The sequence below is a fragment of the Pogoniulus pusillus genome, chromosome Z (genome assembly GCF_015220805.1).
Source record: "Pogoniulus pusillus isolate bPogPus1 chromosome Z, bPogPus1.pri, whole genome shotgun sequence".
Lineage (NCBI taxonomy): Eukaryota > Metazoa > Chordata > Aves > Piciformes > Lybiidae > Pogoniulus > Pogoniulus pusillus.
The window spans coordinates 55,532,759-55,554,385 of NC_087309.1; the positions used below are offsets into that span (position 1 = coordinate 55,532,759).

General features: G+C 44.1%; 1 protein-coding gene across 1 annotated transcript; it reads right to left on the reverse strand.

Annotated features, from left to right (window-relative positions):
- Nucleotides 1-1,985: 1,985 nt before the first annotated feature.
- On the reverse strand, nt 1,986-21,422 carry AK3 (adenylate kinase 3). The gene is made up of 5 exons (XM_064140193.1): nt 21,082-21,422; nt 15,184-15,303; nt 11,846-12,018; nt 4,898-5,016; nt 1,986-3,596 (listed from the first exon to the last, which is right to left on the reverse strand). Exons 1-5 carry the CDS (start codon nt 21,227-21,229, stop codon nt 3,467-3,469), a joined length of 690 nt encoding a protein of 229 aa, XP_063996263.1. The 5' UTR covers nt 21,230-21,422; the 3' UTR covers nt 1,986-3,466.
- Nucleotides 21,423-21,627: the final 205 nt, after the last annotated feature.

Below are 21,627 nucleotides of genomic sequence, written 5' to 3' on the forward strand. Positions count from 1 at the left end.
AAACCTGGTGGCCTTCTATGAACAGGTCACAACTATTAGTAGATGAGGGGTGAGCAACTGATGTAATTTACTTGGACCTGAACAAGGCCTTTGACACTGTCCCACACCACATCCTAGCCTTCAAGCTGGTGAAATATGGGTTTGGTGGGTGGACCACTAGATGGATAAAGAACTGGCTTGATGGCCACACCCAAAGAGTGATTATCAATGGGTCCATGTCCAAGTGGAGACCAGTGACAAGTGGAGTCCCTCAAAGGTCAGTCTTGGGACCAGTCTTCAGCATCTTTGTCGGTGACATGGACAGTGGCACTGAGTGCAGCCTCAGCAAGTTTGCTGACGGCAACCAAGCTGTGTGGTGCAGCAGACAGGCTGGAGGGCAGGGATGCTATCCAGAGGGACCTGGGCAGGCTGCAGAGGTTGGCACAAGCCAACCTCATGAGGTTCAACAAGACCAAGTGCAAGGTTCTGCATCTGGGTCGAGGCAAACCCAAGCCTTGACCTGCAGTGAGTGGCTGGAGAGCAGCCTTGAGGAGGGGGACTTAGGGGTGCTGGTGGACAAGAAGCTCAACATGAGCCAGCAGTGTGCACTTGCAGCCCAGAGGGCCAACCAGATCCTGGACTGCATCAGAAGTGTGGCCAGCAGGTCGAGGGAGGTGATTCTCCCCCTCTACTTTGTTCTGGTGAGACCCCACCTGGAGTACTGCATCCAGTTCTGGAGTCCCCATTACAAGAGGGATGTGGATGTGCTGGAGTGTGTCCAGAGAAGGGCCACAAGGATGATCAGAGGCAGAGCACCTTTCCTGTGAGGACAGACTGAAAGAGCTGGGGCTGTTCAGTCTGCAGAAGAGGAGGCTGCGAGGTGACCTTATTGTGGCCTTCCAGTATCTGAAGATGGGGCTACAGAAAAACTGGGGAGGGACTTTTTAGGCTATCAGGGAGTGACAGGACTAGGGGGAATGGAGCAAAGATGGAGATGGGTAGGCTTAGACTGGACATGAGGAGGAAGTTCTTCACCATGAGAGTGGTGAGAGCCTGGAACAGGTTGCCCAGGGAGGTGGTTGAGGCCCCATCCCTAAAGGTGTTTTAACACCAGGCTGGACGAGGTTCTGGCCAGCCTGATCTAGGGTAGAGTGTCCCTGCCCATGGCAGGGGGAGTTGGAACTAGATGATCCTTGTGGTCGCTTCCAACCCTGACTGATTCTATGATTCAGTGGCTTCAAACTAGAGAAGAGCAGATTTAGATTGGATGTTAGGAATAGGTTCTTTACTGTGAGGGTGGTGAACCACTGAAACAGGTTGTCCAGGGAGGTGGTTGGGGCCCCATTCCTAGAGAGATATTCAAGGCGAGGATGAACAGGGCTCTGGGCAATCTGTTCTAGTTGAGGATGTCCCTGCTGACTGCAGAGAGGATTAGACTAGATGACCTCGGAGGACCCTTCCAGACAGTAATATTGTACTGGTAGTCATTAGACTTAATGTGTCTCAATATTGATAATGGTAAGGCTAGACGTGCAAATGCAGTTCAAGCTATGTCAGCACTACAGCTCTGTAGCTGTTTACAGTCACTACAAAAGAAAGCTGGGACCTGCATTAGCAGGACACAGCTACTTCTTGCCTAGACAGAACTGTTTGTTCCTCGGGTTTTGCTGACTCCTTGAAACTGTCAATCCAGCTGACATTAAGAAAGGGTTAGCAGAGTTCACTGAAAAATAGCAATGTCAGCATTACTCGGACTATTAAAAAGTGTGCTCTGTGAAGGTTTGTAACTGCAGCTATCTAGTGACATAAAATAGTAGTATGAACTCATGAAAACCAGTCCAAAACTTGCCACAGCAATACAACAAAGTTAGTTTGACCATTGGAAATCGTGGTGCTGGCATCAATGAGCACTTTTTTTACAAACAGTAGAAAAAGACATTGAGAAGCCACAGAAAAGACACTGTCAAGATCAGCTGTGTTTAAATTTACAGATTACACTTAATCTGTTTAGTATCTTTCATCTTTTTATTAAGAATCTTATACATCTGCACAGAGGCTTTACCAAATCACATTACACATCACTGAATCTCCATTTCTCATGTCTGCAAGATAGCTGCTCTGAGGACTGAAATTACTCAATTGGCCAATTACCCAAGCAAATGTTAAGGATCATTTAAGCCCACCAAAGGTGTCTGTCTTCCATGGTATCAACCTATACACATGCCAGTTATAGTCTGAAATGGCCTTTTGCAGAAGGGCTCCTCACAGCTTCTGTATGGCCCGAACTAAGAGGAAGCTTTACACCAGACAGATTAGCCTGATGGGTCAAGGCTAATAGTATGAAGTTACAAGGTCAAGTGCCAGGTCCTCCACGTGGGTCACAACAACCCCATGGTAAGTTACAGGCTTGGGGATGTGTAGTTGGAAATCTCCAACTTGGAGAGAGACCTAGGAGTATTGTTTGACAGTCAGTTGAACATGAGTCAGCAGTGTGCCCAAGTGCCCAAGAAAGCCAAGAGCATCCTGGCTTGTATTGTATTGGCCATACTGTGGCCAGCAGGAACAGGGAGGTGATCATCCAGCACTGGTGAGGCCACACCTGGAGTACAGTGTTCAGTTCTGAGCCCCTCACTATAGGAAGGATATTGAGGTGCTGACCATGTCCAGAGAAGGGCAATGAGGCTGGTGAAGGGCCTGGAGTACATGGCCTACAAGGAGTGTCTGAGGGAGCTGGGGTTGTTCAGTCTGGAGAAGAGGAGGCTGAAGGGAGACCTTAACTTTCTCTACAACTACCTGAAGCAAGGTTGGAGCGAGGACGGAGCCAGCATCTTCTTCTTGATGACAAGTGTCAGAACTAGAGAAAATGGTTAGAAACTGCACCAGGCAAGGTTTAGGCTGGATATTAGGAAATACTTCTTCACTGAAAGGGTTGTCAAACAATGGAATAGTCTGCCCAGGGCAGTGGTGAAATCACCATCCCTGGGTGTATTCAAGCAGTGTGTGGACCCAGTGCTTAGGGACACAGTTTAGTGCTGAACCTTCAGTGCGGGGCTGAGGATTAGATCTTTGAGCTCTCTTCCAAACAGATATATTCCATAATTCTAAGATCACACATTCAACAAACATGCTTGCATGTCCTTATTATTGCTTTGCACAGCATTTCTTGAGTAAATCAATCAACACGCTTTGAAATTAAGCTGTTATTCTGAGATGTGTTTCCTTCAGCAGTCAGTATCTGCAAACATAACTATTTTCTGAGTAAGAGACACCAGTACTTGTTAAATTCAATTACTCCATTATAAAAACTAGGTACGTTTAATATTTAAAAAACACAGCATTAAAGTGAGAACCACAGGCAATAGAATTTCATCATAATGTAAGTTAAGGACAGCATTAATTATTGATCAGTCTGGTAGATTACTTAGATTGCAGACCCTTGATTGCAGAATCTCAGTTTTGAGCTATGACAGATGAGTGGATATTAGACCTATTTCCACCTGGGAGTGGCAGCATCTTCCTGGCTTATATCTGGCAACTTGGTTTGGAGGAATGCATAGATATGTGGCCAGATCTTATTGGTTTCTGTCCCAGAGAAGGATTTCAATAATCCTTTTTCCCTAAGGAATAAAAAGAAGACAGTATTAAAGAAGCCAAATTGTTTAATCTCACTTAAGATTGCTCTGAGTGTGGGAATGTATGTGTGATTTCACACCAAGACCAGCCATAACATTGGGAATGGAAGCTGGACATACATTGCTCTGTTCCTCAGAGAGCAATGAATTGTGATTCATAAAACTGACATCTGTCCATAGAGTATTTAATAACAAACTATAAGGAGAAAATAGAATCAATGCAGTCATGTAGCACATGCTGTACATCAGACATCCAAACAGCTACGACTAACCTGGTTAATAAAAAGTTACAGCTGAGGGATGAAAGTGAATCAGACAAGGAAGAAAATCTGGCACAAAAAAGTTACTCTAAATTAGTTATAGCAACTAGTTTAACTGTAAGGCATCTTGCAACAGCTTAGGCCTGTGTCTTACAGTGGCACCCAAGCATTTTCACTTCAGAAAGCTACCAAAGTTGGGAAAATCACTGACAATCCAGAAAAGCTCCTTTAGGACTTAACTACCACAACACAAAGCTTCTAATATTTTGCTCAATGGTTTTGGTAGAACATAATGAATAATGCTGGATATGGAGACAGAGGAAGGACAGTTACTTCAGGATGTTGTCAAATTGAGTCTGACTCAATTAGTCTGAGTCTAAGCAAGGTAAGACTACAAAGCTCTACATAGTAACCTAGTGTTACCTATATATTATCAATGTGTTATCAGCACTTTAACATGAATAAAGCTTTATGTATAATTTTGGCTCTTAAAAGAAATAATTTGTCATTCCATAGTACAAATGGCCATATTCTCAAGTAGCTACATATTCCTAAAGCACCTTGCTAGCTGTGCCTGTCACAGTCCAATTCTTAGAACAGCTGCTTTTAAATCCTCACTAAGAGCTTTTATTTGTATTTCTACATGAGTTCTATTTGTTTCTATTTGCCCTTATTAGGAGGGCTGCTACTTAAACCTCCAGAAGATAAAATACTGTTAAACCTGTCACCTGACTGATTGGAGCCATGTTGAAGAGAGCAGTACTATAATGTACTGAATATTGCATAGCACCCTTTGTAGACCTAAATATGGCTGCAGTGAAAGGCTGTTTTGCCAAGCAGACCCCTGAGGATCTTTCCATGCAGCACTGGAAAACGCAACTGATTTTACTGTGTTGATTTCTTACTGAGTTGATGAAAGAAAAACTGCTGCTTGTACCACATTCACTGTTGCAGTATCTCTGTAACTGGAGAGATCTGTTCCTCACCAATGTGAAGGAAGCTTCTAGAACAGATTTTACTACTTACCGGTAATATTCTAGAACAGGTTTTGTTAGAGCATCGTAAGCCTGCAGCCTCTTGGCAACCGTCTCTGGCTTATCATCCTCACGCTGGACAAGTGGCTCTCCAGTAATATCATCAATGCCCTAATCACGGGTGAAAGCAAACACTGGTGTCTATTTCTTATTTCTCTTTAAGGATGTTTTATGCAATTTCCTATGTAAATATCACTTTCTAGTTCAGGTACAGCTTTCTGCTTATACAGGCTATTCTCCATAGCTTATCTGTAGCATGCTGACTTTCTAGCTGAACAGTCCATTGGTACAGGCAGTGAGCATTAAGTCATAGTACCTTGACTAATTTCTCCTCTGGAACATTTACAGAATATGGGAAATACATAGATAAAATCTTCACACATGAGGGAAAATAATATTGTTGGTAACACGTTCCTGCTTAACAGAGAACAAGCAAAAGACCAACTGGACCTCTAGACCTTTGTTTGACAATGCTGAAATAGGGAGAGGACTTCTAAGATCTGTGCATGTGGCCTTACTGATGCCTTCATTGTATATATCAAATATTGAGCCTTCAGCTTTGCATTAATTATAATGCCATCATATTTTGGTTCTGTTGAGTAAGAAAACATTTTGCAGGTCTATCAGACATCAGAGATAACTGTATTTCAGCTTCATTCCATGGTTTCCTGTAAAGACCACAATCTCTTGTGTTGTAGTGATGTACCTGCTAATTAGGAGAAGGTAAAGTGGAGTGTTCCCTAATAGTAAAGTTCTTGCAGCTGAAGCCCACTCTTTGGCCTACTCTGATAATTCCCTGTTGCAGCTTGCCTATAGTTTTCTGCAATTAACAGCATAAACCACCACATTTTCAATGGTACAACAGTACTGTTTCCAGCTGTTCACTTCCAGTGATTACCTGCTACTTCAGGTGGCTATTTCATAAGAGTGGGGGGGCAGGTAACACCCAAACCATCACATCTTTTATTTTGGCGCCCACCCTGGGGCCAATTAAATTTGATTTATTGCTAATTAAGTCTGGAAGTTAAGATGAAGCCATTTTGTTTACTTTGGGCTATTGCATGGCCTGTTTTCCTCTCTTGGCTCCACTGTTATATTGTTGTGAATCCTGGTTTCCTCCTGTTTGATCTACTGTGGAGGAAGATTAATGGAATGTTTTTCTAATTCAGGGAGTATCTTCTCAGCTGGGTAGGCTTTAATATTACTGAAACTGTTACCAGTGATAAAAACTCTGTTTTTAGTAAGTCAGGAAATATAACAACAGCTGAAAAATATTCTCTGATGAGGGTAATTCTGCCTAAAATTGACTTGTTGAATCCCTGTAGCAAGTTTTACACACATAATACAGTGGCATATTTATCACCTGTGATCTTAGCCCTAATAATTCTGAGTTTAGCACTAATGCTAGCAGGTTTCCTTGCAAATAGAGTTAGAGATAAGGCCTGGAGAAATTGGCCGGTCTCCCAGAATTGATTACCAGCAAGTTTCTCAAAATAAATTTTGTTCAGGGGGAGAGCGAGAGGGGGCTGCCATGTCCACCACTGCACCTCCTCTGACAGGTTCTGGGACAACTGCAAAAGTCTTGGTGGTTGACATTAATGTGGCATGCAGCCAAAGAACAAGTCCGGCTGTTCAAGTCTCTGCTGTTTCTTCACCTAGTTCAAATCCACAGCCTTCTAACCCTAAACCAGATGCAAACTCACAGGCAGCAGGTCAGACCTGCTAGAAGGAACTTCCACTGCCTTTTTGGCTCCAGCCTTTCTTAGAAACATAGAATCATAGCATCAACCAGGTTGGAAGAGACCTCTAAGATCATCCAGTCCAACCTAGCACCCAGCCCTGTTCAATCAACTAGACCATGGCACTAAGTGCCTCATCCAGTCTTTTTTTGAACACCTCCAGGGTCAGCGTTTCCACCACCTCCCTCGGCAGCCTGTTCCAATGGTGATGGTGAAAGCTAAGATGAAACATCTGACAGAGAGTGATTCAAGAGAGGATTTAGGAGAGGGGACCTCTGGTACACAAGAGGATGGAAAAATGCAGCCTTAGAGATTTGACCAATATATTTAGATCACAATACAGTGATGGAAGGAGCTATGTGAGATTGGCTGCCAGGAAGAGAGATGACTCTGAGGAGTTTAAAAGCTCCTAAGTGCTATTAGGAAAGTTCTGTTTCTAGGCCAAGGACAACCAGGACAACCATAGGAAGAGGAGAAGGATGACATCCAGGATTCCAATGATCCCCTCAAAGAGATCAGGGAAGTTAGAAAGGAATACTCAAGGGAATCAGGAGGCCCAATCTTAAGCTGGCTGGTGAGATGCCACACTATTGGTGAAAATTCCCTACAGGTAGGAGACAAGTCTGCAAAGCAGCTAGGGTCACTCACCAAGGAGAGTGCAATGGACAAATGCCTAGCAAGCCCTCTGGGTAAGGTTAGCTTGTGGACATGCCTGCTGTTGGCTGTCCATGAGATATTCTTCCTGAGATGATTTGCAATGGGCAGCTAAGAAATGGAACACCATTGAGCAGGGAATTAAGCTTCTGAAGGAGTTTGCTGTGAAGGAAGTGCTTTATGGAGACCATAGCACACATGAACCTAAGGACATTCCTCTTGGAGCAGGTATCAGAAAGAAGCTTATTAAACTCACTCCTTCATCCTATGCTAACATCTTGACCAGCAGATTTCTATCAAGAAGTAATAATGGAAGGTCTCTCACTGCTGGTGAGCTCACTGATCTACTGAGGTAGAGAGGTAGATGAAGGACAGCTTGTCACATTCTGTCCTAGTCTGTCCATAAAAACTCTGGGTACAGAGATAAAGTTGGCATTAAAGATACCATGAAAGAACTGAAGGAGGAACCTAAAATCTCCATATCAAATCTAGCAAAGGATCCCATCCCTTCATCATCTGAATGGGTGCATGTTTCTGCCATTAGGAACAGACACCCACCTCCTGCAAGGCAATTCCAGCCCAGGAGACAAACTGCACATAGGTCACTGTGGATAATTCTGCATGACCAATTTGGTGAGAACATGAACAAGTGGGATGGTCAACCTACTTCAGTTCTTTCAAAGAGAGTCAGGGAACTGCAGAGTGGCAGAAACAGAGGCAACAATGCCAGAAAGGCAGCTGTCACTTCTTCAGCTCCCCAGAGCAACTGCAATTATTTTAGTAATTGCAGTTTCTCTCACAACACCACCAATCACTGTGTACACCCCACATGCCATGTTCAGCATTAGGGGTGCCTGCCTCCAGCCAGGAGGAGGAAAGGGATAGTGGAGAGAACCGAATCTATTGGAATGTATTCATTAGGTGGCCTGGCAGTTCAAGAGTTCGGAAATACAGGGCTTTAGTTGACACAGGTGCTCAGTGTACTTTGTTGCGATCCAATTACAAAGGGACAGAGTCCATATCTACTTTTGGAATCACTGGTGGATCTCAAGAGTTAACTAAGTTGAAGGCTGAGATCAGTTTAACTGGTAAAGAGTGGAAGAAACATACTATTGTAACTGGTCCTGATGCGCCTTGCATTCTGGGAATTGACTTTTTGAGACAAGGCTGTTTCAAAGATCCTAAGGGTCACAAATGGGCTTTTGGAATAGCATCTGTAGAGATTGAGGATGGTAAATTGAAATTGTCCATTGAACCTGAACTTTCAGATGAAGCTGCAGTCGTGGGACATCATGACATAGAGGATCTGGAAGTGCCAACTGCTACTTAAACTGTGCACCACAGGCAGTACAGAACTAACTGTAACTCTTTGTTGCCCATTCATCAGCTGATTCGTCAACTGGAGAAAGCTCATTCACCTTTCAACAGTCCCATCTGGCCTGTGCATAAACCCAACGGAGACTGGAGGCTGACAGTTGATTTTCGTGCCCTCAACAAGGTGATTCCACCCATGAGCGCAGCTGTGCCGGACATGCTGGAACTCCAGTACGAGCTGGAATCGAAGGAGGCTAAATGGTATGCTACCATAGACATTGCTAATGCTTTCTTCTCTATTCCCATAGCAAAGCAGTGCAGGCCTCAGTTTGCATTCACCTGGAGAGGAATCCAGTACCAGTTCCACTGTTTGCCTCAGTTGTGGAAACACAGCTCAACAATCTGTCACTCAGTCATCCACAATGCACTGGAGAAAGGTAAAGCTCCAGAGCACATACAATTCATTGACAATATCATTGTGTGAGGCTAACTGCTGAGGAAGTCTTCAAGAAAGGTAACAAAATCATTGACATTCTGTTGCAAGCAGGTTTTGCCATTAAGAGAGACAAGGTCAAAGGTATGGTAAGCAATGGTCGAAGAACAAGTATGGTGAAGCCTGGCAGATTGACTACATCAGTTTACTTTGATCTTGTTCTGGCAAGCAGTATGTGCAAACAATGGTAGAGGCCAGCACCAGATGGCTGGAAACCTATCCAGTTCCGCATGCTACTGCACATAACACCATTCTTGGCTTAGAAAGACAAATCATGTGGAGACATGGAACTCCAGAGAGAATCGAGTCAGACAATGGCACTCATATTGTGAAAAACTGGGCCAAAGAGCACAGTATTGAGTGGCTCTGCCACATACCCTACTATGCACCAGCCTCACGGAAGACTGAGCACTACAACAATTTGCTGAAAACCACCCTAAAAGCCATGGGGGGGTGGAACGCTGAAACATTGGGACAAACTTTTAGCACAAGCAACCTGGTTGGCAAGTAGTAGGAGTTCTGTAAACAGAGCAGAACCTGCAGAATCAGATCTGGTCCAAACAGTAGACGGTGATAAAGTGCCTGTTGGGGGAAACTGTTTGGGTATTTTCTCCTTCGAGTGAAGGGAAACCTATCCGAGGGGTGGTGTCTGCTGAAGGTCCTGGTCATACCTACTGGGTAACGCAGGAGAATGGTGAAATCCAGTGTATTCCACAGAGAAATCTAACCTTAGCTGAGAGAGTCTAAATTCAGAGTGTATAACACAAGCTGTTAGGAGTTTTCTGCTCTAGGTATTACCTGGAGTCCAAAGACAGAATCTACAAGAGAATCTACAGTACATGAGCACGAACCCAGTGTCACCTAGGAGTCCCTGTTCTTGTCTCATCTGTGAGGAGACAAACTTTGCTGTTTTCTGAGCTTTTGAATCACCTACATCTGAGAGAACTGGAACGAAGTGTGAACTGAACTTGTAATATCCATTATTGTAAATATTGGTTTAGGCAGATAGTTCTCAGAAAAACTGAGTGAAATAGACAAGTGTGCATTGTGCTAGTTTGAAGCAAATTGGAATATTTTAGTGAGAAGAATTATAGGCTGTGAAAAAGAAGCAATGGTGATGTCTCCTTCACTTATAGGCTTGCTGAGATGCATAAAAACAAGAACATATAGATAAGACAGTCAGTATGTCTGGGTCTCTATCGGAGCCTGTGCTTTCTCCCTGGGCTGCTTTCTGTGTAACTAACCCTTCCGCCTTCTAACCCCCACTTACCAATCCTTCATTCTGATCTGGACTGTAAAGCAAACTCTGGGATAAGGTAGAGAGGTGGAAAGAAGGTGGAAGGGTAGTTGTGAGCCCCTCCTGGGGACTCAGATTTCTGGAAGGGGCATTGTGTTTTTGTATTATGGAACAAAGCTGGAGTTGGGTAGGTTCAGACTGAACCTGAGGAGGAAGTTCTTCACCATGAGAGTGGTGAGAGCCTGGAATGGGCTGTCCAGGGAGGTGGTTGAGGCCCAATCCCTGGGTGATTTCCTAAGAGTAGGGGGGATGCATAACACCAAAACCACCACACATCACAACAGGAAAGTTATTTAAAGTTAAGGATGAAATATAGCTTCAAAAGTTGCACTAAGGCTAACACAAGTTCCTCAAAAATCTTAAGGTAGCAATATACAATAATTATCCTTCAGGTCACTATTCCCCTTTGGGATATCTTAAGACATAACCCCTTTAATCTTTTGACAAGTTTCCCTGACTGGTAAGAGTCCACATCTAATTTTGCAACTCAACTACTCTCATAAAAATGCCCATCCTTGTTAAATAGAGGAAAAGCATTAAGAAGACTCCTCTAACTGAAGATTCAGCTGCATCCTAGATACAAGGAATTAATCCTCAAAAGGAAGGGAAAGGAAGCTGCAGACCTGCGAAACAGGCCAAGAACATGTTACTGTGCAAAAGAGAGTATTCCAGATTAGTGAACAGCTTTAAAAACAGCTCACATTAAAACATAGTGTTTCTTTCTGCAAGGAACACCCCATCCATCACCTTGAGCTTTTACCAGTCATTAGCACACCTTCAGCGGTAAAGTACTACTTTAACGTTTCTGTGCTCCTAGGAGATGAAATGTGCCTTTTTCTTCTGAACTATTATGTTCTGCAAAACAGTATTTTACTGCAATTACCTCTGCTAGTTTGAAGCTAGCTAGAATGTTTTGGTGAGAATGTTTTGGCTGTGAAAGAGTGGTGACATCTACTTCACTCACAGGCTTGCAAGAATCCAAACACAGTTAAGGGAGTTGCTCTCTGTCCAGGCTGTGGGCTGCATTTTTTCACTCTCTAACCTAACCTGACTAATCCACCTGCTTCCTAACCACCCTGGCCAAACCTCCATTCTTCTTTGAGCACAAGGCAATGTCTGGGGTAAGGTAGAGAGGAGTAGGAGAAGGTGGAATGGCAGTTGGGAGCCCCTCCTGGGGACTCAGGTTTCTGGGAGGGCTGTTGTGTTTCTGTATTACCTTTTACCTTGTATAGTTCTGTATATAACTGTATATATACTGTAAATATCTGCTTGTATATTGTGCTAAGCTGTAAATATAAGCTTCATTCAATTTCCAGAGCCGTCTGAGTCTAGTCTGGGTGATTTCCAAAGTGTGTGTGTGTGGGGCAGGTAACACCCAAACCATCACATTACCAAATGCAATGCAACATCTATTTAGTGCCAACATCAGCATGTATTGCTCACCTGCACTTTGGGAGGGCTGAATTCAAGATTGTAAACTCTGCCACTAGCAGGATGGATCCAACGTGCTGTAAGCCGACATTTTATGGTCTCAAATGGCACATCTAGGTCAATCACAGTGTCTATTTGACATTCCTTATCCAGGGCTTTTGCCTGAGCAACTGTTCGTGGGAAACCTTTTCAAAGGAAACAATAAAAATCCAAAGGTAGCATCATAGTGTGAATTACCTGGATTCAGTCATTAGAAAAAATAGTTATCAGACAGACAAAAAACCCACATCATCATACTGTAAATGTTTTTTCATAGTGTCACTTAAATTTATTAAACACCTTCCGGCTTTCATTTCCTCATTTCACTTCATCATCTTCTCAAAAGTGTAGCAAATAAATGCAAAAAGACCCCATACTCCTACATACTACATACCACTGTATTGAATAAAAGCATTTTGAACAATAAAAGCTACAGGCAGTTCACTCAGGTCTGAAGCAACCTAAAAACACTCGTGACAATCCACAGCTGTGTAAGTCTGGCAGAGGTAACTGTTGTGAACCTATTTTGTTCAGTTGCACTAAGCCAAATATATCTACCTGAGACATCCCAGTGTTAGTTTTTCCATAACTACTTTAGAGCAATGTCCAGAAAGTCCAGTGTATCAAAATATCCTCAGGGATGACTGACTGGTAACACTCAAGTTGAACAAGAACTGGTCTCCACTTTAAAGGCACCACATTTTGCCCCATGAACTCTATGGCTCTGGTAGTGTGCCTTCTAAGGCACATGTTAGCACCAAAGGAGACAGTGGAACTTATGAAGGTGTAGGGGAAAGAAAACTAAAGTCTCCAAAAAAAAATGAAAAATGAAAAATTGACCAAAAGAACTTCAGCTGGTCAAAACTAATGTAGAACATACCACTGCACCACAGATTCACAAAGTTCTTCTGCAGTCTCGTGTTCTTCAGTAATTTTTACGTTTCATCATGCTATGCAAGTAAACTTCTCCATAGGCACAAGCATTGGTAGGTGCAAACCAGAAAATCTTTGCATAGCACTGGCTGGTGGTTTCAGGCCCAGTTGCAGCAGAGCAGCTGCTCAGACTCTACCCCTACCGGATGGGAAGGAGGAATCTGGAGCAAAATGGTTGAGATATGGGAGTTCAATAGAAAGATGCAAAGCACAAAATAAAGATCTAATGTACACAACAAGTAATTTAGAATGTAACGTGCTAACCAGTCACTCAGACCAAAAAAAACAGCACCCATGCCACACATCCCTCTTCTATGGAAGACATGACTTACCGAATACCCCACTGGCTGGCCCTGCTATGCTCCTGGACATGACCCCTCCCAGCTTCTTGTGAAAGAATTAAACCCTGTGCTACCTGAACCCAAGACAAGCCCATTGCCTGAGTAAGGAATCAGCCAAGATCTAGCCTTATAACACAAAATAAATATTTTATGGTCTTGTGGTTACTATGTCTTCTCTACCACATCACAAAAGGAGAGGTTACAAACTAGAAAACAAAGCTCTTGCTTGTGCATTATGCGTAATGCACCTGGTTTGCACCACAATCATCAACTGCCCTCATCTCGGGTTCACATTAGCTCATGGAAAAGCTTCTGACTGTTAGGAGCAAAGGGAAAGCCAGGGCTCCAACACTTCTTTTCTTTCTTACTGCTGACAAGTTAGTCACTCAACACCACATATCTTAGTTATGCAGCTTTAGGACTTAGGACTGAGAAACTTTCTCAACAAATTAATGTGCCTTTACAAAAGCATTTCATTCAAATTGAACCAGGGCTTGCTGCATGCAGTGTTTTCTCCATACAGAAAGATTAATCCACAAGATGTAATGAGCTATGAAGAATCCAGTAACGCTGAGAAAAGTGCCTTAATTTGTAACACATAAATCTAAGCAGATTATACCCCATGCCCCATGACTGCTACCTCTGCTATGACTCTAGAAGCCACCAACCTATCCTAAGGCAGTGGAAATGGGCACTGAGTGTACAAACAGATAACTAAACTGAGGTCAGCCTCAGCTGTTTGTTCTGAATTGCACTTACAAACTAAAGGCTTTGTGGTTAACATATTTCAACAGAACTGTATTGTTCCTGCAGAACTGGGTATGCTACAGTTATCTCTAGTGTAATTCAAGCCTCATTATAAATACTAATACAAACAAAATTCCTGCTCCAAAAGTTTAAAGAACACAACACATAAACTAGCACACAGCAGAAATTCATTTACTCTTCTACTGCCTCCACACTGTCCTCCTGCTAAGAGCTGCCAGTGTGCCCAGCTGTACTGTTATACACTCAGATGCACAAGTCTGTAACTGTGTGTACACAGCACCTATAACTAAAGAAAAAAAGAACACCTGCAGCCCTTTCCTTTATTGACTAGGTTTCATTGTGCTGGTTACTGTGGGAACTAAGCTTTTGTCTTCACTAAGGAGGAACATAATGTGACTAAAGTCACCGGAACAGACTACTGTACTAGGACCAATTACAATAAAGTACTACAGGACAGCAAGCACTGTGCATTTTTCACTCCCTCTAAATAAGTAGCCACACCAACTTTTATCTACTCAGACTGGTTGTCAGTAGAATGCAAAAACACACATATCCAGCCTAGGCACTGTCTTTGTGCTGCTCACTCAAGCACAAAGTAATACCATGGGCTGGGGTAACAGGAGCCTTTTAGTTCATGAAGACCGTGGCAAATGCATTTTCTCTCTACTGTGAATGCTGAAGCAATGGGCTTACTCTGCAGAACTGCAAACCAATTCATTCTAGAGAACCAAAGAGCAAATGAAAGAGATATTTGAGAGCACTCAAGTAGTGTTTTTGTAAGTGATTTATTACACACAGCACTGCTGCAGTACTTACTTTCCATACTAAACTTTGTTCTTGCACCACATACCTGCCTCTCTGTTTAAGTTGTACCTCAGCCCCATTCTTCAAAAATGTTCTACCCGCAAGGATTTCAAGAATAAAAAGCTTAAAGAAGATACACTTCTTAATGCATGTTTTAAATGCAGAATAAAGCACAAGAGTTACCAAAATTGCCAGTTTCAAAGCTTGAACTTGAGTGCTGAACTGCTCTAACACATGATTTAAACAACCCCATAATGCTCTGATGGCAAGATGTACAACCAAAGAACCTGGGGCAAACTACCTGCTGAAGGTTCCACAAGCTGACAGCAAACACTGCCCAGTTACTATGACTAGGACTCCCTTATGACTACTGAAGTGCAGCTATCCTGAAGTGACCAAAGCACTCCAAGCTTTCCAGTGCAGATTCTCTACTCGTATACAGTGATATCCAATATGCTAGCTTACCATCCAATAGCCAGTTGTACCGATGTAGGCCTTTTAGCTCATCCAGCATCAGTCGTGTCATGATGTCATCTGGAATAAGCTGCCCTTGATCAATGTAGGACTTGGCAAGGATTCCAACTTCTGCGAAAGCAAGAGAAGTCGCATTACACTATCTCTGACCTCCAGCAAGCGAAAAAAAGCCCAAAAGCCTGAAAAGGAAAAAAAAAATATCAGGATAGCACAGAGCAGTAAAGTTGTAAACAAGACAGACAGTTTGCTCGCTGAAATTTAAAACAACATCATCATTTAGAACCTGAGCATGCAAATACGTATCTGAGTTATTTGATTGGTCCATAGCTCCACGGATGGCAATAGGGCATTCAGTACACCCCTATCCACACACCCTCCAAATAATTTTACAAGTAAGCATTTGAAATCTTGGGTTCCAAAAACTAAAATCAGGAGGCGCCAGCAGATGGAAGAGGCTTCAAAAAATAACTAAAGAGTATCTAAGTTCATAAGACAACAGCCTTCAGGTTTCCTGACAAGAAAGTTGCTTTATCTTGTTTAGTGGCTAGCTAATTGACTTGTGACTTCACTACAAACAGAATCACCTTTGGTATTTACAAGAGCAGTATGCTGTGGGACACGCTTGCCAGATTTGTATTCTTATAACTACTAGAGTTACAAGAGGATGTTTATAAGTGCTGTAAACTATTTATGGAAGTGTCCTGACACTTGTGTTTTCCCATGGAACCTGCCAACCTTGCACCATGCACCAGAGTTTCAGATATCAAACCATGCTCTGGCACAACAGGCAGTAGCATGATGTAGTTCATCCCAGTGACAGGTATAGCTAGATTCTTTTGCCTGGCTTGTGTCCTAGGCACAAAGCTCTGCTATCTTTGTTTAGGAAACAACTACCCAATTATGTACATCATCAAGTATAGCAGCTAGATTGATTTTACTGTGTATCTGCAGAAGCCTTTACTTGTAGCCACTTCAATCTAGTTACACTAAAATAAACAGAAAAGAAAATGGGATGGACTGACATCAACACGAGATACATCCATTTTCAGCAGAAAGCAACAAAGAATGTGAGTCCCATCACTTGATGCAGTTATTTGATTGGACAATAGTACTGAGGCCATTCTCAGACAAGGCAACTGAAAGGCAATAGATGCCCTCAAATAATGCAAACAGTAGCTTTGGTGCTGAAAAGAAAAAAAAAAGTAATAAAAGCACAATTTTGCCTTTTTTTGGATGTTCACATCCACAGTTAGGCTTTCAAAAGTCTGAAGACCATTTAGCAATAGGCACTACTGCACCTTGGCTGGACTACAAATAATTCTTACAACAGGAGGCACCGTCCCTGGGGGTCTTCAAGAAAAGACTGGATGAGGCACTTAGTGCCATGGTCTAGTTGATTGGATAGGGCAGGGTGATAGGTTGGACTGGATGATCTTGGAGGTCTCTTCCAACCTGGTTGATTCTATGATTCTATGGAAAAGAGCCAGACTCCGGTGTTTGTGTCCTCCAGCACAATATAAACTGGAATGGAGGTGACAGTCTGGGTACAAAGTGTCTAATCTTTTCCCTATCTGCCTTCTCTGGTCAGCAAGTCACACCTCACTTCTTATTCTAGTGCACTCTGAACTATGTACCCTGCAAAAGTAGGCAGGGAGGACAAATAAATCATAGTAGGATAACAACCCTGGACTTCTGTAGGGCTAACAATGTACTCTTCAGTGACACTCTTGCAGAAATCCCATGGGCTAAGGCTCTAGAGGGTAAAGGAGCCCAAGAAAGTTGGTTAATTTTTAAAGACCACTTCCTCCAAGCCCAAGCTAGGTGTGTTCCCTTGAGTAGAAAATCAGGTAGACAAGCTAGGAGACTTGCATGGTTGAGCAAGGAGCTCCTCAAGGAAATCTCAGGGAAAGAAGAAACTTACAGTTCATGAAAGAAGAGATTTTCCACTTGGGAGAACTACACAGTAGTCAGGGCATGTAGGAAGGTAACAAGGAAGGCCAAAGCCTTCTTGCAAACAAAACTGGCAAACTAAGTTAAACAGAACAAGAAAGGTGTCTTCAGGTATATCAGTAGTGAAAGGAAGAATAGGGAAGATGTGGGTCCATTGCTGAACGAGGAGGCAGCCCTGATAACTGAGGATGCAGAGAAGGCAGAGCTGCTGAATGTCTTCTTTGCTTCAGTCTTTACACCTAAGGTAGAATTCCCCTATGTACTCCAGACCCTGGATGAAAAAGAGGAAGCCTGGAGGAGGGAATGCTCCCCACTGATTAGTGCAGACTGGGTTAGGGATCAGTTACACAAATTGAACATTCACAAGTCCATGGGCCGTGATGAGATGCACCCAAGGGTGCTGAGAGAACTGCCTGATGTTATTGCTCTGCCACTCTCCATCATCTTTGCCAAATCATGGCAGACAGGAGAGGTGCCTCAGGACTGGAGGACAGCAAATGTCACTCCAGTCTTCAGAAAGGACAAAAAGAGATTCCAGGGAACTATGGACCAGTCAGCCCCACCTCTATCCCTGGAAAAAATGATGGAGTGGCTCCTTCTGGAGGGCATCTTAAGGCCCTTGGAAGAGAAGAAGGTTCTCAGGAGTACTCAGCATGGATTTACTAAGGGGAAATCATGCTTGACTAACCGGATAGCATTTTATGATGCCATAACTGAATGGGTAGATTCAGAGGGACTAGTGGATGTCGTCTACTTTGACCTTAGCAAGGCCTTTGACACCTCCTAGTGAGCAAGCTCACGAAGTGTGGGATGGAGGAGCAGACAGTGAGGTGGATTAGGAACTGGTTACAAGACAGAGTTCAAAGAGTGGTGATCAATGCTGCTAGGTCCATCTGGAGAGCTGTAACTAGTGGAGTTCCCCAGGGATCAGTGCTGGGTCCAAGTCCTGTTCAGTATCTTCACCAATGACATTAATGAGGGCACAGAGTGTCTGCTCAGCAAGACCTGGACAGACTGGAGAGCTGGGCACAGAGAAACCAAATGAGGGTTAACAAGGACAAGAGCAGAGTCCTGCACCTGGGAAGGAACAGTAAACTGCACCAGTACAGGTTGGGAGATGATCTGCTGGAGAGAAGCCCTGCAAAAAGGGACCTGGGAGTCCTGGTGGATAACAAGTTATCTGTGGGACAGCAATGTGCCCTTGTGGCCAAGAGGGCCAATGGTACCCTGGAGCACATTAAGAAGAGTGACCAGTAAATCAAGGGAGATTCTCCTCCATCTCTACTCTGCTATAGTGAGACTACTATTGCATCCAGTTCTGGGCTTTCCAGTTCAAGATAAACAGGGATCTACTTGAGAGAGTTTAGCAGAGGGCCACGAGGATGATTAGGGGACTGGAGCACTGCCTTATGAGGAGAGGTTGAGGTACCTGGGGCTTTTTAGTCTGGAGAATAGAAGATTGAGAGGGGATTTAATAAATGTTTATAAGTATCTGAGGGCTGGGGGTCAGGAGAGGGGGGACAGGCTCTTTTCACTTGCTTCCTGTGACAGGACAAGAAGCAATGGATGTAAGCTGCAGCACTGGAGGTTCCACATCAACAGAAGGGGGAAGTTTTTTACTGTAAGGGTCACAGATCACTGGAACAGGCTCCACATAGAGGTTTTGGAGTCTCCTTCTCTGGAGACTTTCAAGGACCATCTGGATGTATTCCTCTGTTGACTTGAGCTAGGTTGTACGGGCCTGTTCCGGCAGGGGGGCTGGACTCAATGATTTCTTTGAATCCCTTCCAACATCATGTGATCCTGTGATATCTAGATAGTTCAATGTCTACTTCATGCTTGGATCTGTTACTAATTTATACGACAGCACTGCTTTCGCCACAGTGGTCTAATAAATTGCACAAGGCAAAGTCAAAAGAGCATGGTACTCAGCACACTTTGTAGAGACAGATGAGCTTCTGTGTCCAAGGAGTTTTAGGGCACAGCAAGCTGTAAGGTTCTATTATTAGACCAACAGAGCTGGAAACATGCTGCCTCTCTATAAACCTCAGGCTGCAGAGAACTAAAAAATAGGTACAACTGTACCCAAATAGTTGCAAGTTAGGATAAAAAGTGACTCACTTTCAATAAAATTAAAACAAGGCTTCATATGGGTTAATTAGTGGATTTAAAACTCCACAGCAGATTCCTGCAAATTCTACACTAGCTAATTCAGAACAGACTTCATCCCTTAAACCCTTCACTGGCTTATCTCCTTACATTCAGAGTTTTAATGTGTTTGTTACACTTTCATTTCTCCTTCACATTCTTTCATGCATTCAACCCACCTATCACACTTCCCTGATCACTTTTCTCTTCATTACTTCATGGATCCCACCACATATCAAGCAATGGAGTACTTCCAATTATAATTTCCTCTTCTCACACACCCTCCATCTTATTCTGGTTCTCTTTGACCTTGCTTCCAAGACATAATGAAAGAGCACAGAACCCAGAGTGTTCAGTAAATAACAATTTTCTTCTGGAATGTCTCATTCTCTCACTATGTCTTGCTTACACTGAAAGTTCATTACCAGCAACAGTTTTGGTTTTCTGACCTTCTGTAAACAAAAACTTCAGCTTGTGCAATCAGACAGAAGAGGCATGAATGTGATATGACTGCACAGGTAGTACTCCTAGCAAATGTTTAACTTGTAGATACCAGCCATAGTAAAGTCAGTCAACTAAGCCAAAGTCATTGTTTCTACATCGCAAACACAATTGGTGTGAAAAGCGATGTAGAAATCACATCACATAACAATTTCACAATACAGGTATTTTTTCATCTTCTTCAAACATGGTCATAAGCTTTGAAGACCAAGACTATCTGATAACTAAGCATAGCATCACAGTCCTCTGCAATTTCAAAGTGCGGTTAGTAACAAAACTTTGGCTTCATTGCATGCAATCTTAAATGGTTCTTTAAAGGGGTTGGACCCTAATATGAAGAAAAACAGATGTAGAAATCAGGAGGATATGCTTCATGGCTGCAAAAACCCACTGGAAAGAAGGGTTGTAGAATCTCAATTGACAGCCAGAGGTCAAGCTAGCACTATATATAAGTATCATTCACATCATTGCCTAATACAAACAACTGCGTATGCCAACACAGACCAGCTGAAATCCAAGAAAGGGACGAACTTGCTGTAAGATAACTGTAATAAAATAAGACAATGTAAGCAGTCTGAAAACGTTGCCCATTGTTTTTGGCATGCCCCACCTCAGTTATGCCCGCCAGGTCAGGGCAAGGACTCCTGTTTTTGAATAGCTGATAATTCTAGGAGCCGTCTAGTGGAGATCTGGAAAAAGCCTGATTGTCCAGAACTCCTCCTCTTGTCCTGTCTGTTAAAAGCTTCAGTGTCTTTCCCTTTCAGGATGTTTCAGCCGGAAGACTATCACAAGCACCTACAAGAAATGCTGAGTGCTTATGAAAAGCACAAAGTCAAGCAAACAAGTCGGTGTTACGAAGCAAGGGGAACGCGAATTGTCAGGCCCCGGTGACGCTTACAAGAAGGATGTTGAGTGCCAGCTTTTCGATGATCCTCGGCTGAAACCTTAAGGCCCACTTCAGTGGCCTCTGGTCCCCAGGAAGCGCAGCGTGAAGACGCTCAGCCTCGGGGTGGAGAGTACATCGAGGCGGGACTGGGGAATAATAAACCCCTCTCCGAGATGCCCCAGGGGCTTCCCAGACGGGACGAGACGGATGACAGAAGGGGAAAGCACGGATGGGGAGAAAAGGCCGGCCCGGCTGCGCCGGCGGGGCTGTGCCAGGCGGAGGCTGCCTGCCGAGCTGCGTGGGACCGGCTCCCGCGGGGCCGGGGGGACGGCGCCGGACGAGCGGCGGCCTGCCCCTCCCACCCCCCAGCCCCCGTCCCCACTCTGGACCATCCCTGTTCCCACCTGTCTTCTTCTGCATGTTGTCCCTTAGCAGGTCGCCGCTGGAAAGGTGCTTCATGCCAAAGTATTTGATAATCCGAGCGGAGACGGTGCCCTTCCCGGAGCCCGGGGCCCCCATGATGACGGCGCGCAGCGGCGGCGGCACCACCATTCTGCTGCCGCAGCGGGCACGGGCTGCCGGGCGGAGCGCGGCCCGGTCCCAGCGCCACCCTCCCGCGGAGCGCCGCCTGCGCCGCGCTCCTTAGCACCTAGGGCGGGTGAGGTGGGAGAGGGAGCCGAGGCCCCTGCCCCCACGGCAGAAGCAGTGGCAGCTCTTCTGGCTGTCAGTCAGAAGCAGGAAGGAAAGAGCCTTTACGTAAAACTATCGGGGGGGTGGGGTGTGTGTGTGAGAAGGTGCCGGGGGTGTGGGGAAGGGAGGGGCGCCGTGTGGGGAAAGATAACCGAAGCAAATTCACATTTTAGAAAGTCAAACAGAAAACCGCATTAGAGTATCACTGCTCTGACTGGCCTTAACTGACCTCCGCACGTCCCTGTGCCCAGGAGCCCCAT